The sequence below is a fragment of the Xenopus laevis genome, chromosome 7L (assembly GCF_017654675.1).
Source record: "Xenopus laevis strain J_2021 chromosome 7L, Xenopus_laevis_v10.1, whole genome shotgun sequence".
In the NCBI taxonomy this organism is placed as follows: Eukaryota; Metazoa; Chordata; class Amphibia; order Anura; family Pipidae; genus Xenopus; species Xenopus laevis.
The window spans coordinates 124,357,509-124,375,064 of NC_054383.1; the positions used below are offsets into that span (position 1 = coordinate 124,357,509).

The 17,556-nt window shown below is 40.4% G+C and overlaps 1 protein-coding gene across 1 annotated transcript; it reads left to right on the forward strand.

Moving 5' to 3' along the window:
- Positions 1-11,597: 11,597 nt before the first annotated feature.
- Positions 11,598-14,716, forward strand: LOC100127337 (fish-egg lectin). The gene is made up of 4 exons (XM_018226438.2): positions 11,598-11,685; positions 12,169-12,399; positions 12,917-13,262; positions 13,812-14,716. The coding sequence occupies exons 1-4, from the start codon at positions 11,637-11,639 to the stop codon at positions 13,969-13,971; spliced, it is 786 nt and encodes a 261-aa protein (XP_018081927.1). The 5' UTR covers positions 11,598-11,636; the 3' UTR covers positions 13,972-14,716.
- The last annotated feature ends 2,840 nt before the right edge of the window (positions 14,717-17,556 follow it).

Consider the following 17,556-nt stretch of genomic DNA (forward strand, 5'->3'; position numbering starts at 1 on the left):
CACTGACGCCATCCCCCCTCCTACTGGAGGCACTGTAGGAGGGGGCCAGGACCCACTGGATTTTTTCGCGGTGGCCCAGTCTGACCGTGGTTTACAAAATATTTAGCTTTTTGTTCATCAGCTTTCCAATTTGGAATTCTAGCAGTTTGCAACTATTTAGGGGTTTGAATGAGAAACTGAAATGTGAATAGGAGAGGGTCTGAACAGAAATATATGTAATACAAATAATGATAAAATTGTAATATTGGGCCAATGACCCTTATTTGAAAGCTGGAAAGAGTCAGAAGAAGAAAGCAAAAACTATACATGATAAAAGATAAAAACTGAAGACCAGTTGAAAAGTTGCTAAGAATAGGCCATTCTATAACCAACTAAAAGTTTTAAAGTTGAACAACCCTTTTAACCACAACTGCTACTATGTGCAGAATTAAAAACAGAACAAAATGAAAGGATTAAAATAAGTCTGAGTGTTTATGAAGTATAAATTAGTAAGTAAAAGGAAGGGAATTGTATATTGAAATGATAATCACCGTGATCATGATCGTGCCCTTTTTGCTGAATAACTGGAATCCACTGCTGATCTACTGACTGATTCACAGAACATATCCCCTAAGTCCCTTTGTATACAGGATGAACAAAGAGTTGTGTGACTCCTATAATTATAATCCTGTGTATATATTTCCAATGTCATCCTCTATAAAGAGGAACCAGGGAGTAATACCAATGGAAATGCAGATATGCCTCTCTATAGCAGAATTTCACACAAGGGACAATATTTATTTTTCTGTCTGTGTACAGCCGGTGGGATTCTCAATAGTTCTGTTGGCGTAACAGAAATGTCTATGAATGAGGGAGTCTGGGTGTTGGTCACAGGAAGATAAAAGAGTCACTTGCACGGCTGTGCCCATATCTCTTCAGTTAAGCTGTAAAATCTTCCATTTTTGGCCTGCAAACCATCCTATTTTATGTAGCTTGGAGCAAGAATCAGCAGCATCTGGAAATCTGAGGATTGATTTATGGACCAGTTAGTATAGTCCTTTTCTGGGCTTTCTCATTGTCTTCATCTACTTGTAGGTCCTGGCAATAATGCCAACCCTAACAACCGACCCCTTGCATAAAAACAGTCACGTTCTTTTAATGTAACAACTTATTCTTTCCTGGAGATGTTGAATGCAGTCCAAATACAGAGCTACAGCATAGTTCTGGGGGAAGTAGCTTCAAGGAAAAAAAAAAAACTGATCATTATGGGAGGGTTATTATTTAAATGTTAATTACCTTTAAACACTGTTGTGTTCTTTACATGCATTTGGTGCATTCTATATCTGTAAAAAGCTTTGGTTTTACCCCTCATCTGAAATGTGTTTTCTTGGTTAAAGTTGAAGTATGCACGGTGCCCTCAGGCTGGTACTGCTCCCAGAAAGATGTCAAATTTGCTTGAATGGAAGCATTGTTTTCTTGCCTAAGGGTTTAACTAGATGATTTTGTCTCTAATTATCTAAATGTGTCTCTGTAGGTCCTCTAAAAACTTGAGTATCAACTATCCAGGCAACAATGTTACTGAGCTGCAGTATATAATCCGTAGCCTTCACAAATGTCATGTCTACTTCTGATGTTCTTGTTTGGTCTGAACATATAAGAGGTATTTAGTATTTAGTATCGGGTATGTGTTATGTGTTATGAAATGAGGAGAAACAACTATTCCCTTGTTTGCTAATAGAGAGTATGTTCTAAGGCAGTAGTCCCAGACCAGTAACTCATGAACAACATGTAGCTCTCCAACCCCTTGGATGTTGCTCCCAGTGGCCTCAAAGCACTACTTAGATTTGAATTCCTGGCTTGGAGGCAAGTTTTGGTTGTATAAAAACGAGGTGTTTTGCCAATCAGAGCCTCCCCTAGGCTGCCAGTTCACATAAGGGCTACCAAATGGCCAATCACAGAACTTATTTTGCTGAATCTTAGCAAGGTTCAGACACTGACTTAATATCCAACCAGTTGTATGACTTCAAAGAGCAGGAAAACTGGTGATAAAAGTTTTTTTTCATACAAAAGAAAAGAGGGGCATGGGAGACCACTCACCACGTTCACCAGTCCTGGACTCTCAGCCCAGGGAGCAGATAAACCAACAGCAAGAAAACAGGGGGCACTCAAGGATTCCACGAGGGCCACAAATCTTCAAGTAAAACAATGTCTATTGAAAACTACATTAAAGTGGACCCGTCACCCAGACATAAAAAACTGTTTAATAAAAGTCCTTTTCAAAATAAACATGAAATCCAAATTCTATTTTTTTATTAAAGCATTCATAGCTGTTGTAAACACATTTAAAAATCTCAGCTGTTAATCAGATATTGTCTGCCCCTCCTCTATGCCTTAGACATAGAGGCAGGTCAGACAATTACTTTCACTTTCCATTCAGCACTTCCTAGATGTCACTGCTCTCCCTACATTCCCCCTGTTCTTTTAACCATTTAATTGTGTAACCAGGACATGGGGATGGACATCAGGTCCCCCATTCTGGTGCACAAACAAGATTCTGAGATGATACAAGGCTTGTCTTAATAACAGTGTCCACAAAATGGCTCCTGCCTGCTTGCTATAATTATGAATTCCCAGACTGAAGAAAACAAGATTCAAATAATTTATATAGTGTAATTGAAGTTAATTTTGCTTAACTAATGTGAAAAAATAGGATTTGGAATATTTTTTTTGGGTGACGGGTCCCCTTTAAGGGGCAGATTTATCAAGGGTCGAATTTCGAAGTGTAAAATACTTCTAAATTCAAATATCGAAGTCGAAGTACTTTTCACCGAATTTGGCCATCGAATGATCGAAGTAAAATCGATTCGAGCGATTCGAACGATTTTGGCGTACGATCGAACGTTTTTCTTTGATGTGTAAAGACTTAGAAAATAGTTGTAGAAGGTCCCCCCTAGGCTAACATAGCACTTCGGCAGGTTTAAATTGGCGAAGTATTGAAGTCAAAGTTTTTTTTAAAGAGACAGTAGTTCGATTATCGAATGGTCGAATATTCAAATGATTTTTACTTCGACTCGAATTCAAAGTAAATTTGAAGTCGTAGTATCCTATTCGATGGTCGAAGTATCCAAAAAATTACTTTGAATTTCAGATTTTTTTACTTCGAAAATTCCCCCTAATCCACTACGACCCTTGATAAATCTGCCCCTAAAAGAACAGTATTTCCAGTGGCACACCACATTTAGTGCCGTTAAGGGCTCATGGTAGGGCCACTGGAGATACTGATTACTGATCTTTTATAATAATTATTTTTTACTTGGATATTTGCAGGCCCTTGTCGAGTCCTTGAGTGCCTGGATGCACTCGGTTTTCTTGTTAAAGATTTTTGGTGACAAGTGCTAACAAGGGATCCGGGGTAGAAGGAATTCGGGCATCTTCAACTATAATAAATTACAAAGGGGTATTCAGAAGAACCTTTATATCAGAGAAGACTGACCAAAGAAAAAACTTGTGTCCAACTGTTCAACTGACAATGACAATGGGATTAAATAAAAAAACTGAAAAAGCAAAGAAATTCAGTGATTAACTGCTAAACTGCTAAAAATAAATAAATAGCCCAGTGTAAAATTGATAGACGGTTATTTAGATTGTCTCAGAATTTACCTAAGAATTTGCCTGAGGGAAACCACAGGCAGAAAGTCTAAAATGTTGTCTATCGAATTGTACCTATTTCATCAGAAAATGTTATTGCTTGAATATGAATTATTACATATACTGTATAACTGATTCATATTTTCCTTATCAGTCAATACCCATTCAAATTCGTTTTTTGGTTCAATTAGTTTTATACAAATGATCGCACAGTGACACTAGTCGCTCATTAGGCACCAGGCTTGCTCTGGTATAGGAATGCTGCAATACTGAGTCTTCTTCAGTTAGAATAAAAAAATACAGTGACCCATTTAAAGGATAAGTATAGCTTTACAATAAGTGAATGTAAAATAGATGAGAGTGCTATTCTAAGCACTTTTGCTATGTACATTCATTATTTATTTTGTTTTAATTCCAAGATATTATGGGATACATGTACTTTAAAGGAACAGTAACAGCATTTTAAAGCAATCAATATATAATATACTGTTATCATGCACTGGTAAAAGCTGTGTGTTTGCTTCAGAAACACTACTACAGTTTATATAAACATGCTGCTGTGTAGCTATGGGGGCAGCCATTAAAGCTGGAAAAAAGCAGAAAAGTGCAGGTTACATAGCACATAACAAATAAGCCCTGCCCAATACAATGGTGTTTTATCTGTTACCTTCTATGTAACTGTACTTTTTCTTCTTTTTTCCATCTTGAATGGCTGCCTCCATGGCTACACAGCAGCTTGTGTCTTCTGCAGCAAACATGCCAGTTTTACCAGTGCAGAGCAAAACTATATTACTTTGATACATTGGGAGGCACATTTACTTAGCTCGAGTGAAGGATTAGAAGGAAAAATACTTTGAATTTCGAATTGGCTACTTCGACCTTCGACTACGACTTCGAATTCCAATCGAACGAATCGAACTAAAAATCGTTCGACTATGCGACCATTCGATAGTCGAAGTACTGTCTCTTTAAAAAAAACTTCAACCACCTACTTCGCCACCTAAAACCTACCGAGAACCAATTTTTCACTATGGGGAAGGTCCCCATAGGCTTTCTAGGCAATTTGTGATCGAAGGAAAATCATTCGATCGATGGATTAAAATCCTTCGAATCGTTCGATTTTTCCTTTGATCGTTCGATCGAACGAATTGCGGTAAATCCTTCGACTTTGATATTCGAAGTCGAAGGATTTAACTTCGATGGTCGAATATCGAGGGTTAATTAACCCTCGATATTCGACCCTTAGTAAATGTGCCCCTTAGAGTTTTTGGTGTTACTGTTGCTTTAATATGAATGAATTTGGTTACAGCAGCACCACCTGCTGGTCATTTTCTGACCAGTCTACCACCAAGTAGTCAAGGAAATTGTCAGGAGAAAGAGGCTGCTCTGATGTTCTTCTGCTTAGGAAAAAAATATATAAAACTTTTCTCAAATCTTTACTAACCAGGTAGGGATTGAGCATTCAGGGAATAGGTTAGTGAGAATGTATGGGAGTGAGACAGACAGTTGGAGCTTGTACAGTGTATGTAGACAAAATGGAAAAGGGGAGGCTTAGAGACTAACGAGAATGAAATGGCTCTTTGCTAGTGTTCATCCACAGGACAGGGGTATTGGAGGCTTCTGAGAGAAATGCTTTGAGAGTATGTGTGTGTTGATGAATTATAACTGAAGATATATATACCAAAGTCTGATGAGTTGTGCTACAAAATAATAATACACTTTTTCATTTTCATCCCCTGTTTCAGAGCTGTTGAATAAACGTCTGCCTGGTTCATCTCATTGAAGTGTGAGATGTCCATGTTACATAGAAAAGGCCTTCCCTATACCCTTTCCCTGGGTGAGAAGAAAAAGGGCAGTGTCGGACTGGCCTGGCGGGAGACCGGGAAAAACCCCGGTGGGCCCTGACCTTCATGGGCCCCCGCTGGGCCAGACTCCCTCTGCAGATGCTCGTTTTTTTTTTTTTAAATTTATCTTCGGCAACGTGCAGCACATTGTGCACTAGCGCTCCAAGGGAGGCCCCGTGTGATTTTGGGGAACATTTGTGCACGGCGCATCACAGGAGGGGGGCGGGGGGCCAGAGGGGGGCCCTGGTCAGCAGTCCCAGTGGGCCCCCGGACCCCCTAGTCTGACCCTGGAAAATGGTATCAACTTCACAGGTTGACTGTTTAATATTTTTTGTAGGAGGAACAAATAAAGACTTTTGCATATTTATAAACCTTGGTTTGGTGAAGCTCCATGTTGAGGGTTCTCCTATTTCTTTCTTTCATACTTTCCTACTGCAACTATTTGCCCCAAAGTATCTTGTATTCAGGATTACAGCCAGTGCAATTACGTAGTAATACAGAGAAAGAATGTTGAATTACAGGCAAAACACTGTGGAGCTCATTTATAAACACTAGGCAAATTTGCACCTGGGCAGAAAACCAATAGCGAGCCGCAAGGAGAACAATGAAAGCAAACATCTTATTGGTTGCCATGGGTAACTGCCCAGGTTCAAATGTGCCCAGTATTTACAAATGAGCCCCATTGTGATTTGAAATAATTAACGGGTATGTTGCGCTCTTTTAGTAAATGGTGTCACCCTTCATTAACAATAGCACTATAAACGTGCCAATTTTCCTTACAAGTCAAGGGAATGTACCTTTAAAATAAGTGTTCAATACAAATATGCTTGTATTAAATATATAGAAAGTTTTCGCTAAAATGCTTGAGAACTGAACACCTTGCACTCAAGTGATATCGAGGAGCTGGACAAAGGATTTTCATCATGGAGTGTTATTATGAATCATCTTGGCCTTGGTTATGAAGATGCATTTCTTTGCCATTTCTTCCTCTTGAAAGTTAAACCAGTGCTACAATTAATATTTTCTTTTTCATAAAAAGAAAGCACTGTTATTCCATTATACTCATCACTCTATCTTTGTTCTGCAGAAGATGAAATCCATTGGGCAGGCTGTTGTAAGACACACCTAGGACAATTGGGTTTTCATGTGTCAGGTCTCTGTGTATTACTTGGGCTTAGCCTCATCAGCCACTGACTGAAGACTTTTTGAGTACTCCTCAGCTCCAAGGGGCAGATGTAAGAAGGGTCGAATATCGAGGGTTAATTAACCCTCGATATTCGACTAGGAACTAAAATCGTTCGACTTCGAATATCGAAGTCAAACGATTTAGCGCAAATCCTGTGATCGAACGATCGAAGGATTATTCGTTCGATCGAACAATTAAATCCTTCGAATCGAACGATTCGAAGGATTTTAATACAACGATCGAAGGAATATCCTTCGATCAAAAAATCACAGGCAAGCCTATGGGGACCTTCCCCATAGGCTAACATTGACTTCGGTAGCTTTTAGCTGCCGAAGTAGGGGGTCGAAGTTTTTCTTAAAGAGACAGTACTTCGACTATCGAATGGTCGAATAGTCGAACGATTTTTAGTTCGAATCGAATCGAAACGAAACGAAGTAGTCGAAGTAGTAGTCGAAGGTCGAAGTAGCCCATTCGATGGTCGAAGTAGCCCAAAAAACACTTCGAAATTCGAAGTTTTTTTAATTCGAATACTTCACTCGAGCTTTGTAAATGTGCCCCCAAGTGTCCGTCTATTGACTATATGCATCTCCTCATTCACTAGAGTCAGGCCCGGATATGTGAAAAGGCCACCAAGGCCCGGGCGGCAAGCAGCCCAACCACATCCACATTGGTTGCGATACACTGGAGATGCACAGGAGATACAATAGTTTTTTAAACTTGCCAATTCCCGCTCAGAAAATTTGAGCGAATAAAGGGGAGGGGATGGGGGCAACGAACGACAGCAGGCCTAGGGGCACCCGCTATGCAAATCCGGGCCCTGACTCCAGACATGTTGTTAGTTTTCCAGGTGCCCTCAGCCACGTGACTTGTGCTCAGATAACAGTCATTTTTTACTTGTGCAAGTAGCCCTTCAGCAGAACAATGGGAACGTAACCAAATAACAACTCCCTGACATCTGCATTGCTAACAATACTCCCATGCCCCACCTTCTGGCAGATATGATGAGAATAGCATTCAATGGTAATAAAAGTAAATAAGAGAAAAAAAAGTCCCACTGCAACTTCTCCAGTTACATTGAGTAGGAGAAACAATAACTTATGGGAAAGCAGTTCCGTTGTGAAGTACTGGCTTTTTCTGAAAGCAAATGACATAAGATGGCTGCCTATACACCAATATTACAATTCTGGTTATGTTACATTCTTTCTGATAATATTACAGAGCGCTGGAGGATGACGAAGCATTTTTATACTCACTGAGAGCATTGCTCAAAAGATCTGATTATATCAGTAGAATCGGTCATGTTGGGTTTCCCATTTGAGAATCCATAATGCAGACAGAGATAAAATTGTCTTGTACACAATTATGTAGAAATAACTTATTGTTATGCAAGATAATCCATTTGTGACCTTTCCCATGCTTCAGAATTCTGTTCCCAGACCCACTTCCTTACCTTACCTGGGAATCCTTAATTCTGAAAGTGGACAAGAAGTGTTGCCATTCTGAAGTTAGATGAACTAGGTAAAGGGAAACAATTGTTTTCCAACAGGGGTGGGGGGTTCATAGCCCGCCTGCCTGGTCAGAAAATCAGGGAGTTTCTGCATGAACCTCAACTGCTTTGCATGTATTTAGTGATGGGTGAATAAATTCAACAGACACAAATTTGCCGGGTGGGAAAAATCTGCGGCATCAAAAAAATTTGACGTGCTTCAGAATTGTCAATCGCGTCAAAATTGAAGTCAATGCACCACAGATTCGCTCATCACTCCATGTATTCCGTAAGTTCCGACAGATATCTGACTCAAACAGGTTTCTATCATATGGACTTGGGTGCTGAAAATCATCGATCACATCTACATGTGAGAGACATCAGGTGAAGGTTGCTTCTTCTGAGTTAACATTGTCACTTCTAAGATCGACAGCACTTACAGGCACTAGACCCTCTCCCAGAAAAATTCTAGGGGCAAAACTTCCAGTTGTCGATCTCCTTCACATGCAAAACATTCTAGCTCAAACGCTAGAATAATTGCCAAAATAAAATACATGCCGATTTTCTATTTAACTTGCCATCCTGTCTGACTACTTACTAGAAATTGCACAAATCAAATATATAGATATTAGAATTGAATATTCAAAACACTTCCAATGTGGCCTCCAGAATTGCAACCAACAACTGGAGATGCCTCCTTGAACTGATGTTCCACTGAGACCCCTTTGTTTGTGCATGTGGTTCCTCCCTGGAATGGCCTCTCAGTCACCTCGACTTTTTACCTATTTCTGTTTTTATATGCAAACTGGGAAATATTACAAATATTCTGAAGAAGGAAGTATTAATGAATAATGTATGAAGCATTGCTGTACTTTTGGCAGCTGATGTCAGGCCTCTCCCTTCTCTTTAAGAGAAGCCAAGCTTCATTCCTCATTCTGGGCTGTGATAGAGCAACAAACGGTCATAGTGCATTCATGGACAAGGTATGGTGGCTGAGCCAGGGCAGCCATCAGGGGGGACAGGGGGAGAGTTGTAGGGGGCCCCGAGGGTAAGGGGGGCCCTGCCACACCACACTTACTTGATTAGCCGGGCCCCCATCTTTCTGAGAGCTGCTGACTTCGGGAAGGTATGGACGTTTAAGGGGCCCTGGCCACCAATTTTCTTATAATGTGGGGGCCCTGGCCACCAATTTTGGCCACCAATTTTGTGGGGTCCTAGCCACCAATATTTTTTAATGGGGGGCCCTGGCCACAAATGTTTTTTATGGGGGGCCCTGACCACCAATATCTTTTTTTATTTTTTATTAACATTTGGGAAACCTAGCCACCAATATTTTTTTTGTTTTTTTACTGTTTGGTGGGGGGCGGACCTGTGGGGTGGGCGGACCTGTAGGTGGGGCTTGCGGTGGGCGCAGCCCAGGGGGCCAAGGAAATTTTGTCGTATGTGGCTCTGTGATTTCTGATGGCGGTCCTGGGTGGCTCCCAGGTGAATTGCCACCACTTGAGAGCAATGGCCCACCTCTAGGGATGAGTGAAATTTTCAGCATGAAAATGACTCCCATAGACTCCAATGGTTGAAAAAAAAATTGTCGCTCGTAGACTTCAATGCATTTCAGCACATTTTTGCCATTTTGCTAATTTTTGGCAAAGTGAAACGAGTCAGATTCGCCCATCACTACGCCACCTCCAGTCAAGCTAATTTGCATTAATTCTAGGAAGAATCTCATTATGATATTACATTTTTTTGGATGATAACATGCCTAAGGACCTGAAATGGTGTCACAATGCCACCGACTGACCGTAACTGCAGACCTAAATGACTTGCAGGTGACCCATAGGAAGAAATGGAGCAGTTTGATCAAACAGAACAAATCAAACCTCCGAATGAATGATATGAGGCAAGATGACTCCTGTATCACTCCCATTTAGTTTCTGCCACTCCCATTAGATCACATTGAGATTGATCGAATTGATATCACTTCCCACACCCATAATAAGCATCAGACATAATACATGTACTAGTTTGATGAAATGCGGTCGATCACCTTAAAACTAACTTTTAGTATGATGTAGAGAGAGATATTCTGAAACAATTTCCATTGGTCTTCATTTTTTTATTTGTCTTTTTGGAAAATATTTCGTTTTTGTTCAGCATTTTTCCAGTTTGGAATGTCAGCATCTACCAGGCAGTAGTAAAAATAAGAGGCAGTGAGATGAATAGGAGGTGGCCTGAATAGAAAGATAAGTTATGAAAATTAACATTAACCATTAAATTGTAGCTTCACAGAGCAATAGTTAATACATACCTCCCAACATTTTGGAAATAAAAAGAGGGACAGAAAGGTTGGAGCGCACAGCAAGGCGAATTTTTTTGACCACGTCCATTTGTGGCCACACCCCCTAATTATCATGTTCATTTTACTAAATTTGGCAGGTTATGAAAGTTTGAACATATTTCTGTGTTTTTTTTCTTCCAGTTATTATAGTTTTGCTAATGAAGGTGATTTGCCCTTTAAGCTGTGAGTCTAACTTCTCCCAAGGGACCTGTTATCTTATATTGTTACCTTTACTTATTTGCTTATCTCAAAATTGTTACAAAAGTATCTTATCTGCAGCTGTGGCTGTTCTGGGCTCTAGGCCAAAAGCCAATTAATTTAGAAACATTGTTTCTTTTTCTGGCTGTTCAGTTCAGAGAAAATAAGGACTTTCCACTGCAAACGAGGGACTGTGGGTTGAGCTGTTAAAAGAGGAACTGTCCCTCTGAAAACGGGACAGTTGGGAGGTATGGTTAATGAGCTTCCGGGGTCAGTGACCCCTATTTGGATGCTGGAAAGAGTCTGAAGAAGAAGACAAATAATTAAAAAAAAAAAACTCTTAAAATGAAGGCCAATTGAAAAGTTGCTAAGAATTGGCCATTCTATAACATAGTAAAAGGTAACGAAGGGGAACCACCCTTTAAGACACGCGTTGTTGTGGAACACATAAAACTGAGCTGCATGGCAAGTGCAAGTTGTACTTTTAACTCCTTATAGACAGCAATCCTTATATGCAGGTTATATGTCAACTCCTAGGGTCGGACTGGGCCAGCGGGATATTGGGAGAAAACCTGGTGGGCCCCCGCTGGCCCAGACCTGCTGCGTATTTTACTAAAGGGGAAATGTAATAAAATTTGCAAAGAGCAAAACTTAAATAAAAATAAAGTGAATATAAATGTGCATGTCGCAATGTAGAGTCTTATGGTGCAATTCGGAAGGAATGGATGTTATTTGGGTGAAGTAAAAAAAAGATACCACTGATTTATAATATACAGTTATTCAAGCCCTGGTTACAGCATATGAACATGACACATATTGTAACTATCCCACTCCAGCAGTGTATGCTCATTCCCATACCTGTCACCTGTCTGCCCTCTGTGAGTAGGAGGAGCCACAGGAGTTTATAAATAGGGAGGGAGTCACATCCCAAATCATTGTGTGTCTGAACCCGATGGGAACATGCTGCGCTGCTTCTGCCTGTCACTGCTGGTTGTCACTGTCTCTGCAGGTAACACTGCTCTTATCTCTATTGTTGTTGTTCTGCTGGCAGTAATTACATAGCAACATAGTCGTTTAGCTTGAAAAAAGACTTGTCCTTCAGGTTCAACCTTTGTGAACGTCTAATTAATTCATTCCCTGCTATTCCCTACCTGGAGCATCTCCCAGCCCATTAGAATATCCCATTCCCCTGTTACATGCCCTAAATGGCCGTAGATTAAAAACTGGCATATCCATGGTTTCAGGGACATTATACTGGTTAGTTTGGATAGGGAAATTATAAAACTTAATGGACTCTGTTTCCGCCTCATGTACTGAATCAGAATGTGTTATCTTTGAATCTCTTTTGTAAACTTTGTTCATACGTAATTGCTTTGTAAACCTTCACTTTCCTAGTAGTCTCTGGCCACTGGAAGGTACTTTTCCTTATGCATTTATGGCTCGGGAAAGATCAATTGACCCTATGCCCCTATCTGTTTCTTTCTGTACCTAGGACATTCATGTACACCTTATTTAGCGAGCCTGACGCAGTTGGATGCTGGCAGTGGGATGGTGATTGGCGTCTCCGAAAGCGGACATGTTTTTAACTGGACGGGAAACGATTTCCTCCTGGTACCTGGAGAGCAGTTGGCACATGTAACTGTTGGACCTGCTGGCGTCTGGGGAGTGGGCAAAAACACTGTTGTGTACAAACTGCAGGATAATCAATGGAAAACAATAGCAGGTATGAGATGGATGTACAGTATACTGTATATGTTGCTCAGGGTACAAAAACTCCTTATCTGTCTTAGTTGATGGACATTTTTTTAGATCAAACACCCCTTGGAGGTGCAACCTTTAGTCAGTGGCTCCACCTTAGCGCATGTCAAGGTTGCAGATATAGGAAAATATTGGTGCATCAGTCATTCAAACCATAGATCAACTATATCTAGCACAATAAACAGGTTTTCACCCATATTTATTAGTTGGGTAACTCCAAGAATAATTTCATTCGATAAGCAGGATATTATCATTAAAATAGTGGAACACATCTTGAATCTGATCACTTATGAACACTTGGGTGGTCCTCTTGCTTTTCTGTCTTTGGTCTTCATAAATGAGCCCACTTGTGTCTCATGCCTCCTCCCCCCTTTGGAATGGAAGCTCTAATGAGCAGAGGCCTCCTTTAAAAGTGTTTATATACCCATTTTACTAGTTTTATTGTTTGTCATCGGCATGTTGCTGTGTTGCCTATTGAACAGGGGGGACTCTGAAGCAAGCAGATGCTGGAGGAGATACATTTCTAGCTGGAGTAAACACCAATAATAATGCTGTCTGCCTGGACCGGGGCTTGACTACATCCAAGTATACTGTCGTGAGCTTCTCTTCCATAGAGGGGGGGAACTTCATCTACTACAGTTGTGGCCTCCTCGGCTGCTGGGCAGTGAGCAGTGACTCCACCAACAATGTGTTCTACCGGGAAAATGTTGATCAGACGGTCTGCCAGGGGAGTTCCTGGAAGCAGGTGGAAGGGACTATGACGAAGATTGAGGCTGGGACAGACGGATCTGTCTTTGGTGTTGACTCAGGAGGCAACCTGTACAGAAGGTAAAGACTCAGTATTCTCACAAGATATTTTATAGCCTGTTGGCTGTACTTAGGTATTTCTTGTGCATTGGAGCTAACTAGTCCAAGAACCCATCCTACAGTATGTGCTCCACAACCTCCCATAATGCACCGTTCTGTTAGTACAGTAAGTCCCCACTGTAGCTTAGCTCCCAGTCATCTGGGCTACTATGACATTAAGTTAACTGTCAACTTTATCCCTAGCTATAGCAAAACGAAATAGGAGTTTTTGGTGCTACAGTCAAATTTAACTGTCCTGCAACAGGTTGGGTATCAGCTGTGCATTGCTGGGTATAGATTGTGTAACAGGCAGTTGAATATGGTTATAATATGGTTATGATATGGTTATAATTACAGAATGTTTATGGTTCCAAACTCAGTGGTTTGCAAGTGTGGCCTCAGCTAAAGGGCAGAATATTCTGTTCTGTTTCTCCACTATGTGACTGCCACCTTAGAATGTTTTACTTTCTGCTGAATAGAAGGTTTTGTATCGATACCTCTACATAATGAATTCATTTCTCTTTTTTGCAGACAGGGGATCTCTCGTGATAACCCAACTGGAACCAAATGGCTTCCCCAGAACTACCCCCTGTATATTAGCCATGCTACTTATGATAGCGGAACACTGTGGTGTCTTACCAATACTGGGGTGGTATTGAAGTGTCAAGTTCCTGGCTCAGGACTAGTTTGAAATGCTAATTAATATTGGTACTCGGTATTGTAAGATTTTATTCAGCCTGAGTTTGATGTGTGTACGAAATAAAATAAATTCTATCAAACTAGGGCAATTGCAGAACCATTTTGGAAGACTTGGAATTAAGGAAGACTTGAAACTTCGTCAAGGGAATAATCAGGGAACATAGAATCTCTTGTGCCACACTCAAGTGTCAGTTGGCCTTTACTGTAGATTCTAGGTTTTTCTTTGGTCTATGACAATATTGACACTTCTCAGGGTTTAACAAAATCATCAAACTCTTTGGGTTTAATTATAGATGAAAATGTGATGAAAACAGTCACTCTAATTTCTTTCCATATATCCAAGGCAGTAAATTAGCATTTTAGATTCAGTTTTAGAACTGTACTGCCCTTTAAGATTGGATTGAACCACCTTAGCAAGAGGTGTAACATCCAAAGTTCTACAAAACTAAGTACAACCCACTCTCACGCCCATTAACATGTATAGAAAGAATTGTGTGCTCAAAATACATAGTTTCACTTAAGAGACTGTTATTTCAGTGGTTAGAATGGGAGATATTTAAGAGCTATTTAATATTCTTTTTACTTGTGTGCATTTGTTATCTTCTTTAGAGTCATGTAGAAGATCCTGTATATATTAGTGGGTATCAGACCTGCAAGTGTCCCAGTATTGGGAACACCAGCTTGCGTTTTGTAAAACAACAGTAGTTCCAAATAAATATCGTCAATTTTAAAAAAAATATGTACTCATTTTGTTGATGCTTTCCATGCCATATATTGTGTTTTGTTAGTAATGACTACATCATTATCTACGATACTACGAACTGTAATATCAGCCCTAACCAAGCCCAATCTGGCATTGTTTTGGGATTATACAAGGACCAAGGACTTACAATATCTGCAGCATATAGGAGCCTTTAATAAACATTTCCAGCTAGCAATGTGCTGCACCTCATGGATAATTTCCAGTTTACAAAGCTTACTATTAATAATAATAGTTATTTTGTAATACACAAACTTCCCAGTCTCATCCCATCCTTTCCCAAAGAAGCAATCTCCTATCTCACCTCAGAAAAAGTTAATAAATTTGACCAATCTTGACCAACTGACATTATTGGCCCACTGGTAAATGTCCCCACCCCTAAAAGTTATTGCCCTGCCCCATGAATGTAATCCTACCCCAACCCGATTCAACAAAGAGGAAAGGTGGCAAACCTACCTCTACATGAGGCTCCACAAGAAATACGTCTCTGCTAAAGATGCCATCTCTTAGGAGACCTTCCAGAGGGGGAATGGCCATATTTGTGTGGGTTATTGAATATCCTGCCCTCTTGTGGGCGTGATGATACTTTTGGGGGTGTGGTCATAAAGTGGAGGCGGCCAAAATCATCACCAACATGCTAAACACTACTTTTAAATCTTTACATTTTTCAAATGTTGGGAAAAGCCTGAATATAAAAAAATATGGCTAGACATTGTGCTTTTCATATCCTAAACATACTGTACAGGTATAGAGTACATTATCCAAAAAGCTCCAAAATTACAGAAAGGCCATTTCCCATAGACTCCATTTTATATCCAAATTATCCATTTTTTTTAAAACAATTTCCTTTTTTTCCTGTAATAAAAAATAGTAACTTGTACTTGATCAAAACTAAGATATCATTAATCCTAGTTGGACGCTAAACCAGCCTATTTGGTTTATTTAATATTTACATGATTTTCTAGGAGATTTAAGGTATGAGGATTCAAATCACAGAAAGATCCATTATCCAGAAAACCCCAGATTCTGAGCATTCTGGATAACAAGTCCCATACCTGTACCAGGGTAGAGGTTCACCAGCACACTAAAGATCAATGCCTTTATAATAGTATACAGGAGTTTCCCAATTGTTGATCCTGTTGGCCATCTTTTGTGTGTCAGTGGCACTGCACATGCTCAGTGTGTTCTGGGCTGCTGTTGGGAAGCTAAGCTTAGGGATCTTGAGAAAATATCAAAACAGTAGTAAGTCAGGTAACACTCTCATTAAAGATGATACAGCAACACTCAACATTAATTAGAATAATCAGAATGCACTGATGTGTGGGTTGGCATGCAATGTAATTTTGTAGATTTCTTGTTTTGAATTTACAGATCCTCTTTTGAAAATATGCCTCTAAGATTCAGTTGCTGCAGGGATGCTCAGTGATCCCTTATTTTGCTGTAGACCTTGCATATAACTAACTAGCAGTCAGCCATCAGCCATTAGTATATTAGAACCAACTACCTGAGCCACTTGTAAATTAAAGTGTCATAAGTGAGCCCTATAGTGTATTGTGTTGGCATCAGGTCAACAAGTATCCCAGTATCCAACTGCTTGGAGACGCCAGCTTGTGCTTTGTATAAATGTTTTTAATGTAAACTCTAAGGGGCAAATTTACTAAAGGGGAAGTGACTAACGCTGGTGAAAATTAGCCAGCGTGACGTCATTTTGGAACTTTGCAGATTCACTAACGGGCGCAGGCGTAACTTCGCAAGCGAAAGAGGCTGACGATGGCGCTCATTCGAACTCAATCAGCAGGCAAAGTTGCACTCTGGCGAAGGGACATAACTGCGCAAATTCACTAAGATGCGGATTTTACTGATTGTTACCTCTTGCGTCAGACTTGCCTTCGCCAACTCAGACCAGGCGAAGTGCAATAGAGTAGATAGAAAAATCTTCAACTAAATTTTGAGGAAGTCCTGAGTCCCAAAAAACGCTGGCGTCTTTTCCTTTTTTCAGGGTGATAGGCTGCAAAAGAGCGTAAATTTTGGGGTAACCGGCTTCCCCCCTACATTTCCTAACACAGGGATCCCCAACCTTTTGAACCTGTGAGCAACATTCAGAAGTAAAAGGAGTTGGGGAGCAACACTAGCATAAAAAATGTTCTTGGGGTGCCAAATAAGTGCTGTGATTGGCCATTTAGTAGCCCCTATGTGGATTGTCAACCTACATTGAGGCTCTGTTTGGCAGTAAACCTGGTTTTTATACAACCAAAACTTTCCTCCAAGCCTGGAATTCAAAAAATAAGCTCCTGCTTTGAGGCCACTGGGAGCAACATCCAAGGGGATGGAGAGCAACATGTTGCTCACGAGCTACTGGTTGGGGATCACTGTCCTAACATATGGCACATAAACTATACACTGGGGTCATGTGTAGGGCATTATAACAAGTTTTATTTTATTTTATCAAGCTTCCCTGGACTTGTGTAATGTAATGTATTTGCTGCAACATATACGTCCATTCAACTTTAACTTCCGCCGTATGCAAACTAGCCAATGCTAGCGCAACTTCGCTCTGCTTGCCATTAACGCTAGCACAACTTCGCCAGCATTTGGCACCCTGGACGCGTAATGAATTATCGTTCTCTGAGTGAATTTTCACCTGGCAAAGTGTTGCTCTGCCTGCAAAGCCGTCGCTGCCGAATCTTCGCCACTTAGTAAATACCTTTCTGTTTTGGGTACATACAATGTGTTCCAAACCTGGTCAAGAGTGGCAGAGGTGATCTTCACTATCTACAAATGTAAATGTATAACGGATATAACACATGCCTTGTCTTT